Genomic DNA, 19,305 nt, shown 5'->3' with positions numbered 1-19,305 from the left:
ACATGCACAGTTGACCCTTGAACAATGCAGGGGTTGGGGGTTCCAACCCTCCAAGCAGTGGAAAATCCAAATGTAACTTATATTTGGCCCTCCTTAAACATGGTTCCTCTGCATCTGCGAATTCAACTAATCACAGCTTGTTAGTACTGTTGTAGGTGTTTACTGAAAAAAGTTCGTGTCTAACTGGATTTGTGCAGTTCAAACCCATGCTGTTCAGGGGTCAACTGTACTTACAATTTGTGTTGTTTCTTCAAGAACAAATTAAATATTTCACATTTTCACTAACACGATTTTAAACATCCCACACTGAAAGCAGCCAAGACTTACCTACTTTACAAAACTGCAAGGTAGCATGACTTAAAAAAATTTATGAAGACTTGCCTTGAGGCTTACAACGATAAAACCATACTGATATGTCAAACTCAAAGCACATAGTACTTGAGCTGAAATGCTGCCTATGCCTGAACCACTTTGTTGAAAGTGTTAAGAAGGTTTACTGATCTCCCAGCTCCCAGCCACGTCAACAACGGAAATCATACTTCACTTATTATCTTACCTGTCAAAGGAAGCTAAAGATCTCATTGGGTGGAGAAAAAAAAGTACATGTACTTCTTTAAATAACCAATATCCTTGCCCCTCAGGCCACTGTCCTTCTTATATAAGCAGATATATAAGATAAGAGACACCTTTTCAAGCCTGAGGCCTTTTCAAGCCTTTTCAAGCCTACATTGTGGTGGGAGCTGGGAGAGGAAAGAGATTGGAGAAGGAGTCATCTACAAATAGAATGCTTCCCAGCCTCGGCTAAACACTGGAATCATCAGGGGCGCCTTCCAAGTTCCCAGAGCCCAGACTCCACGAAAAACAATTAAATTAGGCTATGTGGAACGGGACGCAGGCATTCGTAATTTTTTAAAGTGTCTCCACCATTCCTTGAGTGAAACCACTGTGCAGCCAGGTGAAGAACCACAATACTAACTACTACTCTTTAGATAATTTTCAGGCCCCTTACATTCTCCTTTAGAAAGCAAAGAAAGCGCTGAGATTAAAATGATAAACAGCTGAGAGATGAAGGGCTATAAGCAGTAGCCGCTTAGGAGGAAAAATGCTTCCGAAACACTTTGATCTTTTAGTCTTCAATAAAATAACCAAATTGGATCTCTATGGTTTTACCAGGATGTTATTAGTGTCCGACAGAAGATTAAGGCAAGGAGCACTTCAAATGAGCTCCGTCAAATGGGTCTCAAACTGGCTGGCAACTGACAGCCACAAAGAAACCCTCTCAGGTTTTAACTAGGGATGGATGGAGAGTTAACTGACAGAAACAGAAGGTCACTCCTGAGTTTGGCTTTATTTAACACCTTTAACTGTCTTTGGGGGGAAAGCCATCAATTTCCATTTACTGAGAATGCCACACATTCCGATCCATTCTCAAGCTATAAGGGGAAAGAAAAACTTGCACGGCTTCTCCTGCAGGTCTCCTGCGCCAGACAGGCCAACATTACTCACTCTGCTTAAGGTACAAAGGAGATCTGGTCTCAACCAGTGTACGTGTGTCTAGGCATCCAAAAGGTGAATCCACAAACAGAAACCTGTAAAACCATAAGGCTGCAAGGTCCCGCCTGTAAGACTGAATAGTTGTTGAGCACTGGGCCGTGATGCTAGATCAGGGTTGAATTCCCAGCTTCTGCACTGCTTGATCCTGGGCAAGTTAACCTCACAGAGCCTCTGATTCCCAAGACATAAAATGGACCCAATGACATCACCACCTTGGAGGCTCGTGAGGACTAAATTAACTGAGCTGAAGTAGGTAAAACACCTCACGCAATGGCCCGCAAACGGTGGATGCACATGAAATAGCAGTGATTCTTGTTATTTCTGCAGGCAAGGCCAAGGCATTTTGAGAGAAATTTTCCTAAATGAGGTTTGTGCTCTGATATATTTTATTAATTATGATCAAGTCCCTACTACGTGCAGGGAATCCAACAGAAGTCCCTGCCTGCCTGGAGCCTCTGAACGTATTAGAGACACAAATAAGATTCTACACAATTTCAATATAATATAACCTTTCGGGGAGAGAATACAGGAGGAGCACCGAGGCCAAGATCGGATGCCAGAAAAAAGCTTGCTGGAGAAGTGAAATTAAGGCAGAAAACTGGAACGTGTCTAGGTGTTGGTGACACAGCGAGCAGGCCTGGAGAAGTTGGGAGAGAAGGGTATTTTAGGGAAGAGTACATACAAAGGGTCAGCTGATGAAAATAGGAGGAGAGAGGACTAGGGGAAGAAGTGAATGGGGGGATAAAGAAAGGTGGAGCAGGACCTAAAAGGAAGTCTGATTGGGGAGGACTTCCTTTAGCCATGATCAGGGTTTGAGTTTCAGAAGAGGACAGTGGAGAGCCAGTCAAGTATTTGGGGCATTTTGGAATTAAGGAAGAATTACGCGGGCTAGAGCCCCAGTGTAGTAAACAGAGCTGGAGGCTGGCAAGTTGTAGGCAGGAAGCTCAGTTTGGGAAGATAAAAGGATCCCGCTAGGGGGCTGAGAATGGGGATGAGAAGGACAGACTCAAGAGAGCGAATCCAGGGAACTAGTTTCACAGGGACAGTATAGTTTATCTAGGGACAGTATAGTGGGTGTTTCTACAAAACCTTCAGTACTATGAAAGGCCTGGGGTTGCTACTCCTATTTTATAGGTAGGCGAGTTTAGAGACAATGGGAATAAGCCAGCATAAAAGTTTTAATCTCTTATCTCTAGGTTTACATGTTCAAAATTGGGAAAATGTTCAGGAGGTGGTATGTTGTAACTTCTTTTTTTGCAGTAGAAAAAAACCGAAGAAACATTACTACTGGCTTGAAATGCAGACACAGGGTGTCATCTTTCTCATCCATATATCCTCATATAAGTGAAACATGTTTGTGAAGATGCAGGTGAATTAGAAACATAATAGAGGTGACAGAGAAGCCCCAAGCTAGAAGATGAATTTTTCAGTTTGTTAATTTCTCACTCTTTGTCTGACTAAAATGTTCTTTTGTTATCAAAACAAAATGAATTTCTTCAGCTAAATTCTTTCTGTGAAAATCTTTGTGTTTTTCTTTTATCACTCAGCCTGGCCCTCTGAATTTAGCTGAGGAGCAAGACCCAGAAAGTTAATTAGCACCAGGTTAACATTTGCTGTAACGAGTCATTTAGCATTTTCTGGCCATGCACATTTTCCATTAAATTTTCACGAGAAATAAAACAGACCATCAACGTATGTTGTGCAAAACAAAGTGTTGGTCATCTAGATCTTAAATTGCTTGCAGCATTCAAGACTGGCCCTTGATAAGAATAATTTATAATTTAAAAAATGAGTCATTTAACATCCTGCTTGCAAAAACCTTCAGGAAAATCGTCACTTTTGACTACTTGGACTTCTCTCCATTTCTGGCCATGATCACAATCTCTTAGTTTCACAAGGACCTCAGAATGCTCAGTATCTGTATCTCTTTGGCTACTCTAGTTCTTACATTTAAAATCTGCTAGTGCAGAAAAACTGCTGGAATATCTCCTCTCCACAAGAATCTGTTACCGTGATTTGAAATGTGGAGTTAAAATGTTATGTCATTGCTCACTAGCCTTCAGAGGGCTGTTCTACAATCGCTTCCAATTACTTAAACCACTTCTACAACAATCGGCCTCAATTTTTAAACGTTAGAACCACTTGGCTTTTGCTTCAGGAAAGCTTTATTAAGAGTGCTGCTTCAAACTCAGTTTAATTTTGTCTTTATGGTCAAGTTGCCATACAAACTGGAAGCAAAAGGGTACAGACTTCAAGACTTCTCAAATGGCCACTCTTATTAAAGATGTGATGGTAAAAGAACAAGCTATGCTCATGGGAGAGGAACTTTCCAGTCACGATCAGAAACTGTTCCCAAGCCATAAAAAAGAACAAAATAATGCCATTTGCAGCAACATGGATGGACCTAGAGATTGTCATACTGAGTGATGTAAGTCAGACAGAGAAAGACAAATATCATATGATACCGCTTATATGTGGAATCCAAAAATAAAAAAAGGGTACAAATGAACTTATTTACAAAACAGAGTCACAGATGTAGAAAACAAACTTATGGTTACCAGGGGGGAAAGGGAGGGGAGAGATAAATTGCGAGACTGGCATTGACATATACACACTACTATATATAAAATAGATAACTGACAAGGACCTACTCTGTAGCACAGGGAACTCTACTCAATAACCTATAATGACCTATATGGGGAAAGAATAAAAATAAAGTAGATATATGTATATGTATAACTGATTCACTTTTTGCTGTATACCTGAAACTAACACAACACTGTAGATCAACTATATTCCAATTAAAAAACAAAACAAAACAAAACACCCCAGAAAATCTTCCCAAATGTTGACCAGGTAAATGACGAATGCAAAAACGGACGCCCACCCCCAAAACCAACAGCAGAATTATGGGACAGGTTAATAATGATATTATTCCTTATTGGCACAGCATGGCGAAATATTTACCTTCGTTCCATAACTTTCCACTTACCAACTTAAATGTCAATGTTTTTAAAGCTTTGGGATCATCTACAATCTTCTGTAAATTAGCAGCCACTGTAAAATACAAACATGGAGAAAAAGCGTCCAAATTATTTCCAATAACTGGATTTTCACATCAATGATTCAGAAAATCTGACTAATGATGCAATAACCTGCAAAATCATCTCTTTCACAGTCATTACAAAGTCCATACAAATGACCAAACTACTCTCATAAAGACGTTTTCTATCACAACCTACATCTTCAGCACATCTGAATTAATCACTATACACTGACCCCACGTTTTCTACAATAAAATGAGAAATTACTTTCTAGTGGAAAGTAGAAATGATAGTAGCCCCCCATTGTTTCCACCACCTGGTTTTTCTCAACACTCATTACTAAGAGATCTGTTAGCCAGGAGAGGGCAGTACAAAACAGAGGAGGGGTATCACAACGACCCATTTCTCTGGAAATAATAGGTCAGCATTTCGAACGCCTGTCCCTATAAATTCACTCAATTCTCTGCACCCATTTTTATCAAAGCAACAAAATACAGTGGATAATCTCTACGACTCAGGCATGTGTTTTAGTGCTTTCAGGGCACGATGATCTGTCAAAGCAGTGAAGTACCACCTTGAGCAACACAGGAACTGGCTGAACAGGGTCAAGCACTAGAGGCTGTCCGTTTGGAGCTCAACAGTGCAGCTATGTTTTTAGTATTGGCCAGATTCATCAGAGACCCCATCCTGCTCTCTGTGGCGCCGTGACGTATTTGAGGCTGTCACAGAGAAGTCAGCCTTTCTTGCTTTGGGTATTGTTTATGAACAGAATCCTCAACAGGCGATGCCGATGGAAATTTAACACCTTCCTCTTTCCACGACCAAACCTGAACGTCAGGTAAGTACTATTGGTCAAAGAAAGTGAAGTTACTATATTGAAGAAATTAGGAGAGAGGTCCTCTTCATCATTTTTATTTTTCATGAGGAAAACCCCCTGCTGCTTCAGTAATTAGGCATCTGAAAAGTTATCTGAATATTTTAAGGAAAAAGAAAACCAATTTAGGAGAAAATAGTAAACATATAAATATTTTGAGAAGAGTGTTTCAAGTAGCAAGTTTGTAAGTAGAAAGAAATCTGTGCCAATTTTATTTTTCTCTAAGGTTGACTGAAAACAACCCAGACACAAGAATTTCTCGGCAGATTAGTTTCATTTAATCCATCTGCTGTGGAGGGAAAAAAATTATATATTCAATATGGCCTGTTTCTCTTTTTTTTAATTTTTAAAATTTATTTTATCTTTGGCTGCGTTGGGTCTGTTGCTGCATGGGCTTTTCTTTAGTTGCAGCGAGCGGGAGCTACTCTTCACTGCAGCGCATGGGCTTCTCATTGCGGTGTCTTCTCTTGTTGCAGAGCATGGGCTCTAGGCGCGTGGGCTTCAGTAGTTGTGGCTCACGGGCTCAGTAGCTGTGGCACACGGGCTTAGGTGCTCTGCAACAATGTGGGATCTTCTCAGACCAGGGCTCAAACCCGTGTCCCCTGCATTGGCAGGCAGACTCTTAACCACTGTGCCACCAGGGGAAGCCCTGGCCTGCTTCTCTTCATAAACCACAATTACAAGCACCATTTTATCTTCATCTGTTGCCCTCTTAATACTTCCAATCTTAGTAACAAAGTTTCATTTTTGTTAACACCCGTCTCCCCCACTCATCTTTTTCTCTCCCTCGTTTTTGCCCACGCAGCAAACTTACACACATCATGTACAGACCCTGGGCCACCAACCTCAATCTTCTTTTGGCCTCCTCCACAGTTTCCTGAACTTATCTCAGATACTAAAATCATCTAGTAGTCTACACAAGAAACATTGGCTCATGGAGTGAAAAGCTCTGCTGTAAAATCCTGCCCACTAAAGCCAGTACTGACGGTGTCAGGGCATTCTGACTATATGAAAATTGCATCAACTGAGCAGAGTCACCCTTTTCTTAGAGCATGAAAGTGTTCTAATAGTTCCTTGGATTTGGGCTGATTTCACGAGTGGCCGTAAAGTCTTCACATGAATTTCAGTTCTTTCATCCCCGTAAATGTGGATGACTTACTGCCTTGTTCTGGTCATCTATTTCCAGTCGGCTCTCTAATGTTCCACACAAAGCAGAGCTGCGTCCTACACTAATTCACAACCCTCTCTCTGGTGGACACGCATCTGTGGTAGGGCCAATTTCTAAGGAACATGGCTACAAGCAAGTTGTAGCCTGGAGGGCAACAATGACCTGCTGGCATCTTAAACAGTCATCCCAGAAACCATGTCCCCAGCTGTGAACCCTACACCTCGGGGGACATTAGAAATTCAAATTCTGTCTTCAGCTCAAAGCAAAAATAGCAAAACTGGCCACTTACCTGATTACTCATCCCAGGTGCTACGCTTATTTTCAATTTCGTTGATTCTAATTTGTTATAAAGTGCTACAAAATACCTTCATTTAACTGATGTCACATAAAATTCAGGGTGATGCTAACTTCTCTTCTAGTAGCAATGCTCATTAAAAAAGATGGGTGTCACTGTTTCCTCCCTTCTCCTGACTGCACCCGGATTTCTAAAATAAAAACGCTCCTTACCCAGAACGTGAGCTGAGAAGGAAGGGCTGGCTGTTACTTTAGAGCTCCTCAAGTATATGCTTAATGTTTTAAGATACCCTAGTTTCCAAAAATATATTATGGGGCTTCTGAACCCTGCTTACTCAGTGGCCATCAAGTCATTTCTGATCCCTCCTGGCTTTCCCAAATAAAACTCATTCCCCTTTATTCAACATAGTTTTGGAAGTTCTAGCCACAGCAATCAGAGAAGAAAAAGAAATAAAGGGAATCCAAATTGGAAAAGAAGAAGTAAAGCTGTCACTGTTTGCAGATGACATGATACTATACATAGGGAATCCTAAGGATGCTACCAGAAAACTACTAGAGCTAATCAATGAATCTGGTAAAGTTGCAGGATACAAAATTAATGCACAGAAATCGCTTGCATTCCTACACACTAATGATGAAAACTCTGAAAGTGAAATTAAGAAAACACTCCCATTTACCACTGCAACAAAAAGAATAAAATATCTAGGAATAAACCTACCTAAGGAGACAAAAGACCTGTATACAGAAAATTATAAGACACTGATGAAAGAAATTAAAGATGATAAAAATAGATGGAGAGATATACCACATTCTTGGATTGTAAGAACCGACATTGTGAAAATGATTCTACTACCCAAAGCAATCTACAGATTCAATGCAGTCTCTATCAAACTACCACTGGCATTTTTTACACCTAGAACAAAAAGTTTCACAATTTGTATGGAAACACAAAAGACCCCAAATAGCCAAAGCAATCTTGAGAACAAAAAACGGAGCTGGAGGAATCAGGCTCCCTGACTTCAGACTATACTACATAGCTACAGTTATCAAGACAGTATGGTACTGGCACAAAAACAGAAAGATAGATCAATGGAACAGGATAGAAAGCCCAGAGATAAACCCACGCACATATGGTCACCTTATCTTTGATAAAGGAGGCAAGAATATACAGTGGAGAAAAGACAGCCTCTTCAATAAGTGGTGCTGGGAAAACTGGACTGCTCCATGTAAAAGAATGCAATTAGAACACTCCCTAACACCATACACAAAAATAAACTCAAAATGGATTAAAGACCTAAATGTAAGGCCAGACACTATAAAACTCTTAGAGGAAAACATAGGCAGAACACACTATGACATAAATCACAGCAAGATCCTTTTTGACCCACCTCCTAGAGAAATGGAAATAAAAACAAAAATAAACAAATGGGACCTAATGAAACTTCAAAGCTTTTGCACAGCAAAGGAAACCATAAACAAGACCAAAAGACAACCCTCAGAATGGGAGAAAATATTTGCAAATGATGCAACTGACAAAGGATTAATCTCCAAAATTTACAAGCAGCTCACGCAGCTCAATAACAAAAGAACAAACAACCCAATCCAAAAATGGGCAGAAGACCTAAACAGACATTTCTCCAAAGAAAATATACAGATTGTCAACAAACACATGAAAGATGCTCAACATCATTAATCATTAGAGAAATGCAAATCAAAACTACAATGAGATATCATCTCACACCGGTCAGAATGGTCATCATCAAAAAATCTGTAAACAATAAATGCTGGAGAGGGTGTGGAGAAAAGGGAACACTCTTGCACTGTTGGTGGGAATGTGAATTGGTACAGCCACTATGGAGAACAGTATGGAGGTTCCTTAAAAAAATACAAATAAAACTACCATACGACCCAGCAATCCCACTACTCAGCATATACCCTGAGAAAACCATAATTCAAAAAGAGTCATGTACCAAAATGTTCATTGCAGCTCTGTTTACAATAGCCAGGACATGGAAGCAACTTGAGTGTCCATCATCAGATGGATAAAGAAGATGTGGCACATATATACAATGGAATATTACTCAGCCATAAAAAGAAATGAAATTGAGTTATTTGTAGTGAGGTGGATGGACCTGGAGTCTGTCATACAGAGTGAAGTAAGTTAGAGAAGAAAATCAAATACCGTATGCTAACACATATATGTGGAATCTAAGGAAAAAAAAATGTCATGAAGAGCCTAGGGGTAGGACGGGAATAAAGACACAGACCTACTAGAGCATGGACTTGAGGATATGGGGAGGGGGAAGGGTAAGCTGTGACAAAGTGAGAGAGTGGCATGGACATATATACACTACCAAACGTAGGGTGGATAGCTAGTGGGAAGCAGCCGCATGGCACAGGGAGATCAGCTAGGTGGTTTGTGACCACCTAGAGGGGTGGGATAGGGAGGGTGGGAGGGAGGGAGACACAAGAGGAAGAGATATGGGAACATATGTATATGTATAACTGGTTCACTTTGTTGTAAAGCAGAAACTAACACACTATTTTAAAGCAATTATACTCCAATAAAGATGTTAAAAAAACTCATTCCCCTAGTTTCTGATGCAGGCTCTGTGTTATTCCTTGAACTTGTCCCTTCCGTGCTCCACAGCCCACTGTCTTTGGTCTCAGTGCTTTCTCTGTCTCTTGACCACACAGGACACAGGTGACACTCACTAAGGCCCCAGGGACTGTGGGCCTCTTGCCCTACCACTGGGAGTACATGATACCTTTGTGTGAGCCATCTATTTCTTGCTTTTTTTTTTTTTTCGGTACACGGGCCTCTCACTGTTGTGGCCTCTCCCTTTGCGGAGCACAGGCTCCGGACGCGCAGGCTCAGCGGCCATAGCTCACGGGCCCAGCCGCTCCGCGGCATGTGGGATCCTCCCGGACCGGGGCACGAACCCGCGTCCCCTGCATCGGCAGGCGGACTCTCAACCACTGCGCCACCAGGGAAGCCCTGTTTCTTGCTATTTTTGTGTCCCTGCATCACACTTCAGGCTTGAATCTCTGTCAGGGCTGGAAGTCTCTGTTTGCTCTTTTGGATAACATTTGGCCTAATGTACAGTAAGTACTGCCCTTTATGAAGCTGTAATAATATCATTAACAACCACATGGAGAAAGATGCTGATGCTCAATACCCTCCTGAATCTAAACAGAGAAGGAAATAAAGAGTCTCCCAGGGGTAAGCTACCAGAGGCCAGGCAGCAGAGGCGACATTTCTCTGGCCAACTAAGTCAGGCATTCTCCAGACACTGTTTTCTCTACAATCTCCCTGTACTACTCCAATTCTGCACATTTTGACAGTTAGGAAAAGTAGCATTTAGATAATGACTATTTACAGTTTGTGTTTGTATTCTGAGTGATCATTCAAAAGATACACTTTTCTCCCTACGCACCAGCGTATTTCACAACAATCTCATATAGTACTGATGTTCTCATGGAGGTGACTGAATTTAATTTGAGCTCTTCTCAGACAAAAGCTGTGGGGAAAAGCACACCAAATGAACCCCAAGGCCGATGTATTCCCCTAGTAAGAAATTCTAAGGTGAGACAAAAGCGTAGACCTGGGTTACCTGACGACGATAATGTCACAATGTGTTTTACTCAAAGACACGCCCTGTAGGTTGCATTGGTGCAGAAAGGCAGCATGAAATTGCAAAGAAAGAGACATGGGTGCCAAAAGAGAATCCAAGCTCTAAGGAGAAAAGGAGAGGCTAGGAGAGTGAGCTTCTTATGGATACTGCTATAACACTAATGCAAAATTAGGGCTAATTAACAATTCAGTTTGGGACAAAATAAAAGAGATTTGCCCTTTTATTTCCCCCTAATCTCTGGCACTTATCTTCAGGAGATGTAGTGTAGCACAGTGTGCAACAGCCTGAATTCTCCAGCCAGACTGCCTGTGTTCAAATCCTCCTGCTTAGAGCTGTGTGGCCCATGAACTTGGGCAAGTTTCCTTGGCCTCTTCGTGCTTGAAGTTATACATCTGTAAAATGTGGATATTAATGGTGCCTACCTGACAGCGTTGTTTTGAGGATTAAGTTACTAACAAAGCTCTTAGAATAGTGTTTGATTTATAGCAAGTACATAATAAACATTAGCTTATTGCCTCTACCCTGGACAACAGTGAATCTTAACCGGTTTCCTTGCTTTCAGTCTAAACTTCTCAAGAGCCCTGTTTCTCACACCTGAGTTACCTGGAGAATTTAAGTCATAAATTGGAACGTGTTGCCTCCTTAGGTAATACTGTTTAACTGTTCCCATCAACTCTGGGATAAAGCTCAAGTTCTTAACAGACCCTCTATGGTCCTACCTCCCTGGTTTACTTTTTGTCATTTCCTACCCCGAATTTCCCCAGGAAGGGTTCTGTAACCCCCATTCTCCTCTACACCTCTACCACTGTGTGCTGAAATTATCTGTTATAGACCTGATTTCCCCACTAAAGTCTTTGATAACCCAGGCAAAATCTTACCCACCTCTGCAAAAGGTTTACCTTTGACATATATGTGTGTGTGACATATATCCACATACACAGAAACTGACGATTTCTCACCACCTCCACTGCTACGACACAAGTATAGCCACCATCATCCTGTCGAGATTCGTACAATCACCTATCGTCTCCCTGCTCCCATCCCAGTCCCTCAAGTCTGGCCTCCACCCAGCAGTCCGATGAGCCTTCTAACATATAATAAGACCACGTGACTTCTCTTTTCAAAGCCCCCTGCCAGCGGTGGAGCTCAGACTAAAAACCACAGTCTCTACAATGAGCAAGTCTCCTGGTCCATGTCTGACCTCATCCCTCACCATTCTTTCTGGCTGCCCCTACTCCAGCCACAATAGCCTCTGTGCTGCTCCTTGAGTGTTCAAAGCAGGCTTCCACCGGAGACCCTCTGTACCTGCCATTCCCTCTGCCAGAAACGCTGCTTCTCCATGGCTCTCCCTTTCAAGTTGCTGCTCACATGTCTCTGGCCACCCTATCAACACCCCTCCACAGCTGCACTCTCTACTTCTTTACCCAGAAGTTTTTTCATAGCACTTATCATCACCAGACATGCTATATATTTATGACGTTTTGGATATGGCTTTTCACTTATCCCCGCACGAGGCACATAAGCTTCGATGAGTCCAGGAACTCTGTCTGTTCACTGCTATGTTGCTACTGCCTGCCACATAGTGTCAATATAGAGGGTTCTAAGATTCTAAAAACCCCAGGTTAATATCCTTTTATAGAAGAATTATTCATATCTTAGAAGAAGTTCTACAAATGTGTCTCCTGAAATAATCTAGTTTATTTTCCCAAAGCAAATCAATTAACTCTTGGCTCATCTCAAATGAATACCGAGTATCCTAGGCAACCATGACTTTGAAGACTGGTTGTTAACAGGCACATGAAAAGATGCTCAATCACTAATTATTAGAGAAATGCAAATCAAAACTACAGTGAAGTACCACCTCACAGCAGTCAGAATGGCCATCATCAAAGTCTACAGATAACAAATGCTGGAGAGGGTGTGGAGAAAAGGGAACCTTCCCACACCGTTGGTGGGAATGTAAGCTGGTGCAGCCACTATGGAAAACGGTATGGAGGGTCCTTGAAAAACTAAGAATAGAACTACCGAATGATCCAGCAATCCCACTCCTGGGCACATATCTGGACAAAACTGTAATTCAAAAAGATACATGCACCCCTATGTTCATTGCAGCACTATTCTCAAGAGCCAAGACATGGAAACAAATGTCCATTGACAGATGAATGGATAAAGAAGATGTGGTACATATATACAACGGAATACTACTCAGCCATAAAGAAGAACAAAATAATGCCATTTGCAGCAACATGGATGGACCCAGAGATTGTCATACTGAGTGAAGTTGAGTCAGACACAGAAAGACAAATATATGATATCACTTATACGAGAAATCTAAAAAAAAAAAGGTACAGATGAACTTATTTACAAAACAGAAGTAGAGACACGGATGTAGAAAACAAACTTATAGTTACCAGGGGATAAGGGGAGGGAGTGATAAATTGGGAGATTGGGACTGACATACACAAACTACTATATATAAAATAGATAACTAATAAGAACCTGCTGTAGAGCACAGGGAGCTCTACTCAATATTCTATAATGGCCTATATGGGAAAAGAATCTAAAAAGAAAAAGTGGATATATGTATAACTGATTGACTTTGCTATACACCTGAAACTAACACAACATTGTAAATCAACTATACGCCAATGAAAATCTAAAAAAAAGAATGAAATAATGCCATTTGCAGCAACATGGATGGACTTAGAGACTGTCACACTAAGTCAGAATGAGAAAGACAAATACCATATGATATCACTTATACGTGGAAACTAAAATATGGCGCAAATGAACCTATCTACAAAACAAACAGACTCACAGATATAGAAAACAGACTTGTGGTTGCCAAGGGATGGGGGGTGGAGTGGGAGAGGGATAGACCGGGAGTTTGGGATTAACAGATGCAAACTATTGTATATAGAATGGATAAACAACAAGGTCGTACTATATAGCACAGGGAACTATACTCAATATCCTGTGATAAACCGTGATGGAAAAGAATATAAAACGAATGTTTATATATATGTTTAACTGAATCACTTTGCTGTACAGCAAAAATTAACACAAGATTGTAAATCAACTATAATAAAGATTAGCCATCTTTAAAAAAATTGAGATATAATTGACATATAGTACTATATTAGCTTCAGGTGTACAAGGTATTATTTCGATGTATGTATATATTATGAAATCATCGCCACAAGGGGTCTAGTTAACATCCATTATCACATGCTGGGCCCTGGCTGTAGCCACGGTGAGTCCCGTAAGCCCTCTGACAACTGTTTCTCAGTCCACTATAGTCTTGTGTGTCTTGCGGACACCAGCCTTTCAAAGCTAGATGGTCCGGGGGCTCATCTCTCAGGAGCGGGTCTTAAAATCTGGGGTGCCAGGTGTGGGGTTCAAACCCTCTGCTCCTCAGGGAGAAGCTTGGAGTTCAGTCCCCTCCCAATGTGGGTCATGGCAAAATTGTGTCTCCACCCCTTCTACCCGTTTCAATGTGGATTTTTCTCATTTGCCTGATATGAAGCAGTCGCTCAGCTAATTTTGGGGTTTCTTTCAGCGGAAATTGTTCCACAGGTGGCTACAGATTCAGTGTGTCTGTGGGGAGGAGGTGAGTTCAGGATCCTCCTGTGTCAACATCTTGAACTGGAACCCAGGATTTATCTTGACCTATTTCTGTCATCTGTTACGTCTAAGCCATCCGCAATTTCCTACAGTTTTGCCATTAATACAGATGTGCAACGGTTTACTTCTTTTCATCTCTGCTACCTCCACCCCATTTCATCTACAAGGAACCACCAAGATTGGCCGTTTTGCATTCATTTTTTCCAGAGAGGAGAGTCTAGGTCACTCTCCAGGTAAACCAGCCAGACTAGCATAGGGGGTCCCCAGACAAAGAAAATCTACAGTGGGTAGTAGAGGATGGACGTGGTGAGTATCACTGTGACCTCAAGACCAGCTGCCACAGTGGGGACTAAAAGTCACACCACTAACCTTCCCTGTTACAGCTCTCCCCCAGGAAATGAGACCAAGCACTCCTGGAGGAACGATTCCCAGGTGGGTCCACGCAGTGCCCGTGCAGAACAGAGTGAATACTATTTTGTGCTGTCCAGATCTTCTCGTTAGGAATGAGGCAACTGTCCTCCTATCTGCGGGGGTTATTGGTGGCTCATGACTCTCAGCCTCGCCCCTCTTTGGGAATTCCCTTTGCCAAAGAGTACTATCTCACCCCAAGTCTTTGCCCTCTCCCCAAACGCTGCCCGCATCAGTGACTGCCCACGACAGCAGAAAAGGCCCTGGTGCCTCGAGGCAGGACAATCGCAAGAGTCAGCTCAGATCCAAAGCTCCTCATGGGATTAGCGGAGGCTTTGGCTGTGGTTGAATCCTAGTTTTAATTCCTCCATCTGCAAAATTCTACTTCCTTTACGCCCTCACAGATGTCAATCATGAAAGCACTCCTCGAAAAACCACCTGCATGCAAACCTATGCCTCTGAGTCTTTTCCCTGGGAAACCTTAAGACTCCACGCACGGACAGACATGGTAAGATCACCTTAGAAGGCGTTTTCATTAACGAAATTTTAAGACAGTACAAACGATAAATAAAATGTTCAAGGAAAGGGGGGAAATCAGTGTGTCATATGACATTTTTCTTTGCATTTAGCTCAGAATCAGGATCCTGGATGATGAGAAAAAGCAGTAGTTGGAAGAGATTTTAGGAATGTTACAGGTACTATAAGCAAGCAACCTTTGAGGTCAAAATTTTAAACAGAGCTGAGTATTAGAGTTACTTACATATAGCAGGAAGGGATTACAGGATATAAAAGAAACAGAAATACCCTTGCCGTCCTCCTTAAGGTTTGGGCAAATTCCAGCTTGTTACTATTATCTTGGCGTAATGGGAAAGTCTGAAACAGTATGGAATAGCTCAAGTGGCTGGTATTCAATGTGTCCTCTAAAATATAATAATAAAATTGGCATTTTTATCCTGAATTTCCTTTACTGTGCCTAAGGTAGAGTTTTCTGAACTGGACAACAGCATGGTAATGAAAGTGTCCAATAAGCATTGTTATTATTGTTCATTTTGAAAGCAATGAAATGGTACCATCAATGAAACTGCAGCCTCATTCAGCTGGTGGAGGTCACGTGCCAGTACGTTTATAGTTAACCGTGAAGAACGGCTAAACTTTACAGTCGTGCTTGCCAAGAATACCCAGCATTCATCTGAGATGAAGGTAAGAATTAATTTATTTGCTTTGGAAAAGAAAAGAGGATTATTGCTTAGGAGACACAGTTGTTGGGAAGTGCTTTAGTTCTTCCAAAAATAGGAAGAATTCGATAGGTGTCTTAACCTGGGGCTTTTAGTCGTGGACCCCTCTAAACTGTAGGCAAAATTTTGTGACTACATTACTGGAGAAAGGGTGTTTACCTTTTACCAGATTCTTATGGGGTCATGTCCTTTATAACCTTAATAATCACTGTTCCAAATGCTTACTACCATCTTTTCTTACACTAACTCAGGCAGCTTGGAGGTGGGGCCTTTTGTTTCTCTTTATAACAGCCTTGCTGAAGTATAACTGACATACAATAAACTGCACATATTTAAAGAGTACAGCGTGGTAAGTTTTGACACATGTATACGCCAGTAAAACTATCACCACAAGCAGGATAACGAACATGTTCGTCACACTCCAAAACTTCCTCAGACCCTTTATGATTCTCCCCACCTTCCCCTCTTTTGATTCTCTCCAGGAAACCACTATTCTGTTTTCTGTCACGGTAAACGCGCTGTTTGCATTTTCTAAAATTTCATTCCAGTGGAGTCTTAGAGTATGTACTCATTTTGTTATGAAATAATCATCATTATTTTGAAATCCGTCCATGTTGCAGCGGTATCAAAAGTTCTTTCCTTTTTATTGCTAAGAAGTATTCCATTGTATGAGTATATGGAAGTTTGTTTATGCATTCACTTCTTGATGAACATTAGGACTGTTTCCAGGGTTTGCTGTTACAAATAAAGCCGTCATCAACATTCAAATACAAGTCTTTGTAGAGACGTACTTTCTCCTTTCACTTGGGCAGACACCTAGGAGTAGAAAGGCTAAATCACATGGTAGATATATGTTTAACTTTTAAAGCGGTTGCCAAAATGTTGCGGAAGGTGATTGTGCCACTTCTGTACTCCCACCAGCAGTGTATGAGAGATCCAATTTCTTACACACTTGTCAACACTTAGTATGATCGGTCATTTTAATTTTAGCCATTCTAATTAATGTGTAGTGAAATCTCACTGTAGTTTTAAAGTGTACATATTTAGTGAAGTTGTGTTACAGCCACTTTCTGACAATGAAAGTATTTAGGAGTTCCACAAATACAAGTGTGGCTTTTCCGGGTTAAGTCGAAGGCTTTTTCTAAAAAGAATCAAAAGCCTTTGTTGAGGAACCATAGGCATTTCTTCATCTGAGAGGTAAGATATGCAGAGTGTCTATCAGATCTTCTTCTAGATCATCCAGTAAATGAATAAAAAGCATTTATACAGGTATCAGACAGAGCGCAGGCAGTACCAGCCCACGTCTTGGAAAATCTAGAGCTTCCTGTACAGTGCAGAAACCTCAGCCCTCTTCCACTAGGGATTTTTTTTTAATGTGTAGGTCGTAAGTCTGAGTTGAATTAAAGGAAAGAAGGAAATGATCATACCATGGAAGGCAGAAGACACAGGAAATTCATCCAACTTTGATTTCTAGAGGCATCAAGAAAAGCCTTTCCAGGTCTACAGCAAAAAGGTTTTACTGAATTATCTAGATGTCTGGATTCCAAGAGAAGAGTCTTACACCCAGGAGCACATTCTGGAAATATTAACAAGACTACGTGTGTATAAAGCACGAAGGCAAAACATACTCTGGGATTCTGATGACAATCTCACAGCCACTGTGGAGGGAAGACTTGTAACACAGCAAGTATTAACTAAGGACAAACTAAGACAAAAGGGCGACTGCTCTCCAATGTGTGTAAGACTAAAAACAATTTGTGTCTCCCTCAGTGCCTATAATCCCTCGATTAAAAACAAAAACACTTACAGAAATAAGTCTGTACAACCTAAGTCTGTGTATGTCTTTAAGCTGTCTTTACAACCTTGTAAAATCATACACATTTTAGAAAAATTCTCATCAGCCAGAGGAAATAGGCCAAAGGGAAATAAAACACTTAACTTCATAGGACTTTTTCTTATTGTCACTCTTGCTTTACCTTAATCTGTTTTAGAAAGAGGTTTTCCAATAATCGTATATTAATAAGGCGCACACAGCTTGAGATTTAACCCAGTAGCTTCTGAACTGGGAAAAGCTTTGGAAAAGTTAAAATTAATGAGACAGTAAACACACTGATATGAGGAATGCTACTTAAATTATGGGCCAATGCAGCCAACTGAGGCAGAGCCATCTGGCATGAGCACAAACAGCAGTGAGATCTGAAGGACTCTGAGCCTGGAACGTGGTGGCAGCCTTCCAAAGACAAACATTCCTCACACATGTGGCCCGCCCACGCAGAGGAGGAGAGAGCTGGCCTTCTGTTCACATCACCTGGCACTGCTCCAGAGACGGACACCTCTTTTGTCTTCACTTCTTGAGGTTTCTTTCTTTACTTGTGGTATGTTCCAAAGCATTTAACGTAAGGGTTTAGTAGCCAGTGAAAGGTACAGAGCAAAGTTGAATAATTTTCTTCTTTAATAATAAGAAATCAAAGCAATTCATGGGTTGACTGGGTCTTCACTCTAGGTTAGGCCATAGCCTAAAAAATAAAGGACATGGTCGCCCTACTTATTACAAGGGAGCTAGACTGAGGCTCCCTGAAAGCAGACACCGTCAAATCACCTGTAGATCTCCAGTCAGTACCCGGCACTGGGCCTAGTGCCCAGCAGGCACTAAACGAATGAACAAAGGAAGATTGGAAAGTGCCTGGTTGCCATGATTAGAAAGTATTTTTTCAGAAGCTGATATTTTCCCCCCACAAAGATGAAGAAGATAAGCAGAGCTGATCAGGATGAAGTTATAAAAGCTTGTTGTATCAGACCTTCCCCCTTCCACTGTACATGACCATCTCATCCCACAGAAGTCACCTCTTCGACCTTATTAGGTGCTTAACAAACTCTTCCCTCTCCCCAAGTGGCAAAGGCCAAGGAGGCATGGAGAGAGAGAGACAAGGTCTGTTTAGCTCACTGTTGTACACCCAATACCCAGCACAGGGTCTGCCTCAAAGAAGGTGCACATAACTAATGATGGGATGAATGAAAATAAATTAGTGGCGTAATTTTTTTCAAAGATAACATGTTAACTGTTCTAGGAATCTGCAATTAAATCTGAGCCTTGATTTCTCATTATGGATAGGACAGATTTCACAGTAAGGAAATGTTAGGTAATCAGAAATGAGTGGAGATGGAATTATTCTCCTTTATTGTGGAAGGAAGGGGTAAAGCCTCTGTGTTCCCGAAATTTCACCAAACCTATAAGGAGTTCAGGCATTCAAGTGTACCTTTTTTTTTTTTTTTTTTTTTTTGCGGTACGCGGGCGTCTCACTGTTGTGGCCTCTCCCGTTGCAGAGCACAGGCTCCGGATGCGCAGGCTCAGTGGCCATGGCTCACGGGCCCAGCCGCTCCGCGGCATGTGGGATCCTCCCGGACCGGGGCACGAACCCGTGTCCCCTGCAACGGCAGGCGGACTCTCAACCACTGCGCCACCAGGGAA

The 19,305-nt window shown here is 41.6% G+C and overlaps 1 protein-coding gene across 4 annotated transcripts in view; it reads right to left on the bottom strand.

Annotated features, from left to right (window-relative positions):
• Window positions 1–19,305, bottom strand: part of STK39 (serine/threonine kinase 39) — a 476,424-nt gene that overhangs the window by 8,055 nt on the left and 449,064 nt on the right. For 3 of the 4 annotated variants that reach the window (XM_027129207.1, XM_027129213.1, XM_027129185.1), the window contains one exon: window positions 4,547–4,611. The exons of the other annotated variant lie outside the window; for it this stretch is intronic. In XM_027129207.1, coding sequence (XP_026985008.1) covers window positions 4,547–4,611 — 65 coding nt within the window. The remainder of the gene's footprint in view (window positions 1–4,546; window positions 4,612–19,305) is intronic. 4 annotated transcript variants of the gene reach the window in all.

This window comes from Aethalodelphis obliquidens, unplaced genomic scaffold, assembly GCF_003676395.1.
Source record: "Aethalodelphis obliquidens isolate GAN/ISIS:26980383/991018 unplaced genomic scaffold, ASM367639v1 scaffold2, whole genome shotgun sequence".
In the NCBI taxonomy this organism is placed as follows: Eukaryota; Metazoa; Chordata; class Mammalia; order Artiodactyla; family Delphinidae; genus Aethalodelphis; species Aethalodelphis obliquidens.
The sequence above is the reverse complement of the archived record's forward strand: the minus strand, read 5'-3'. Positions and strand labels throughout refer to the sequence as shown.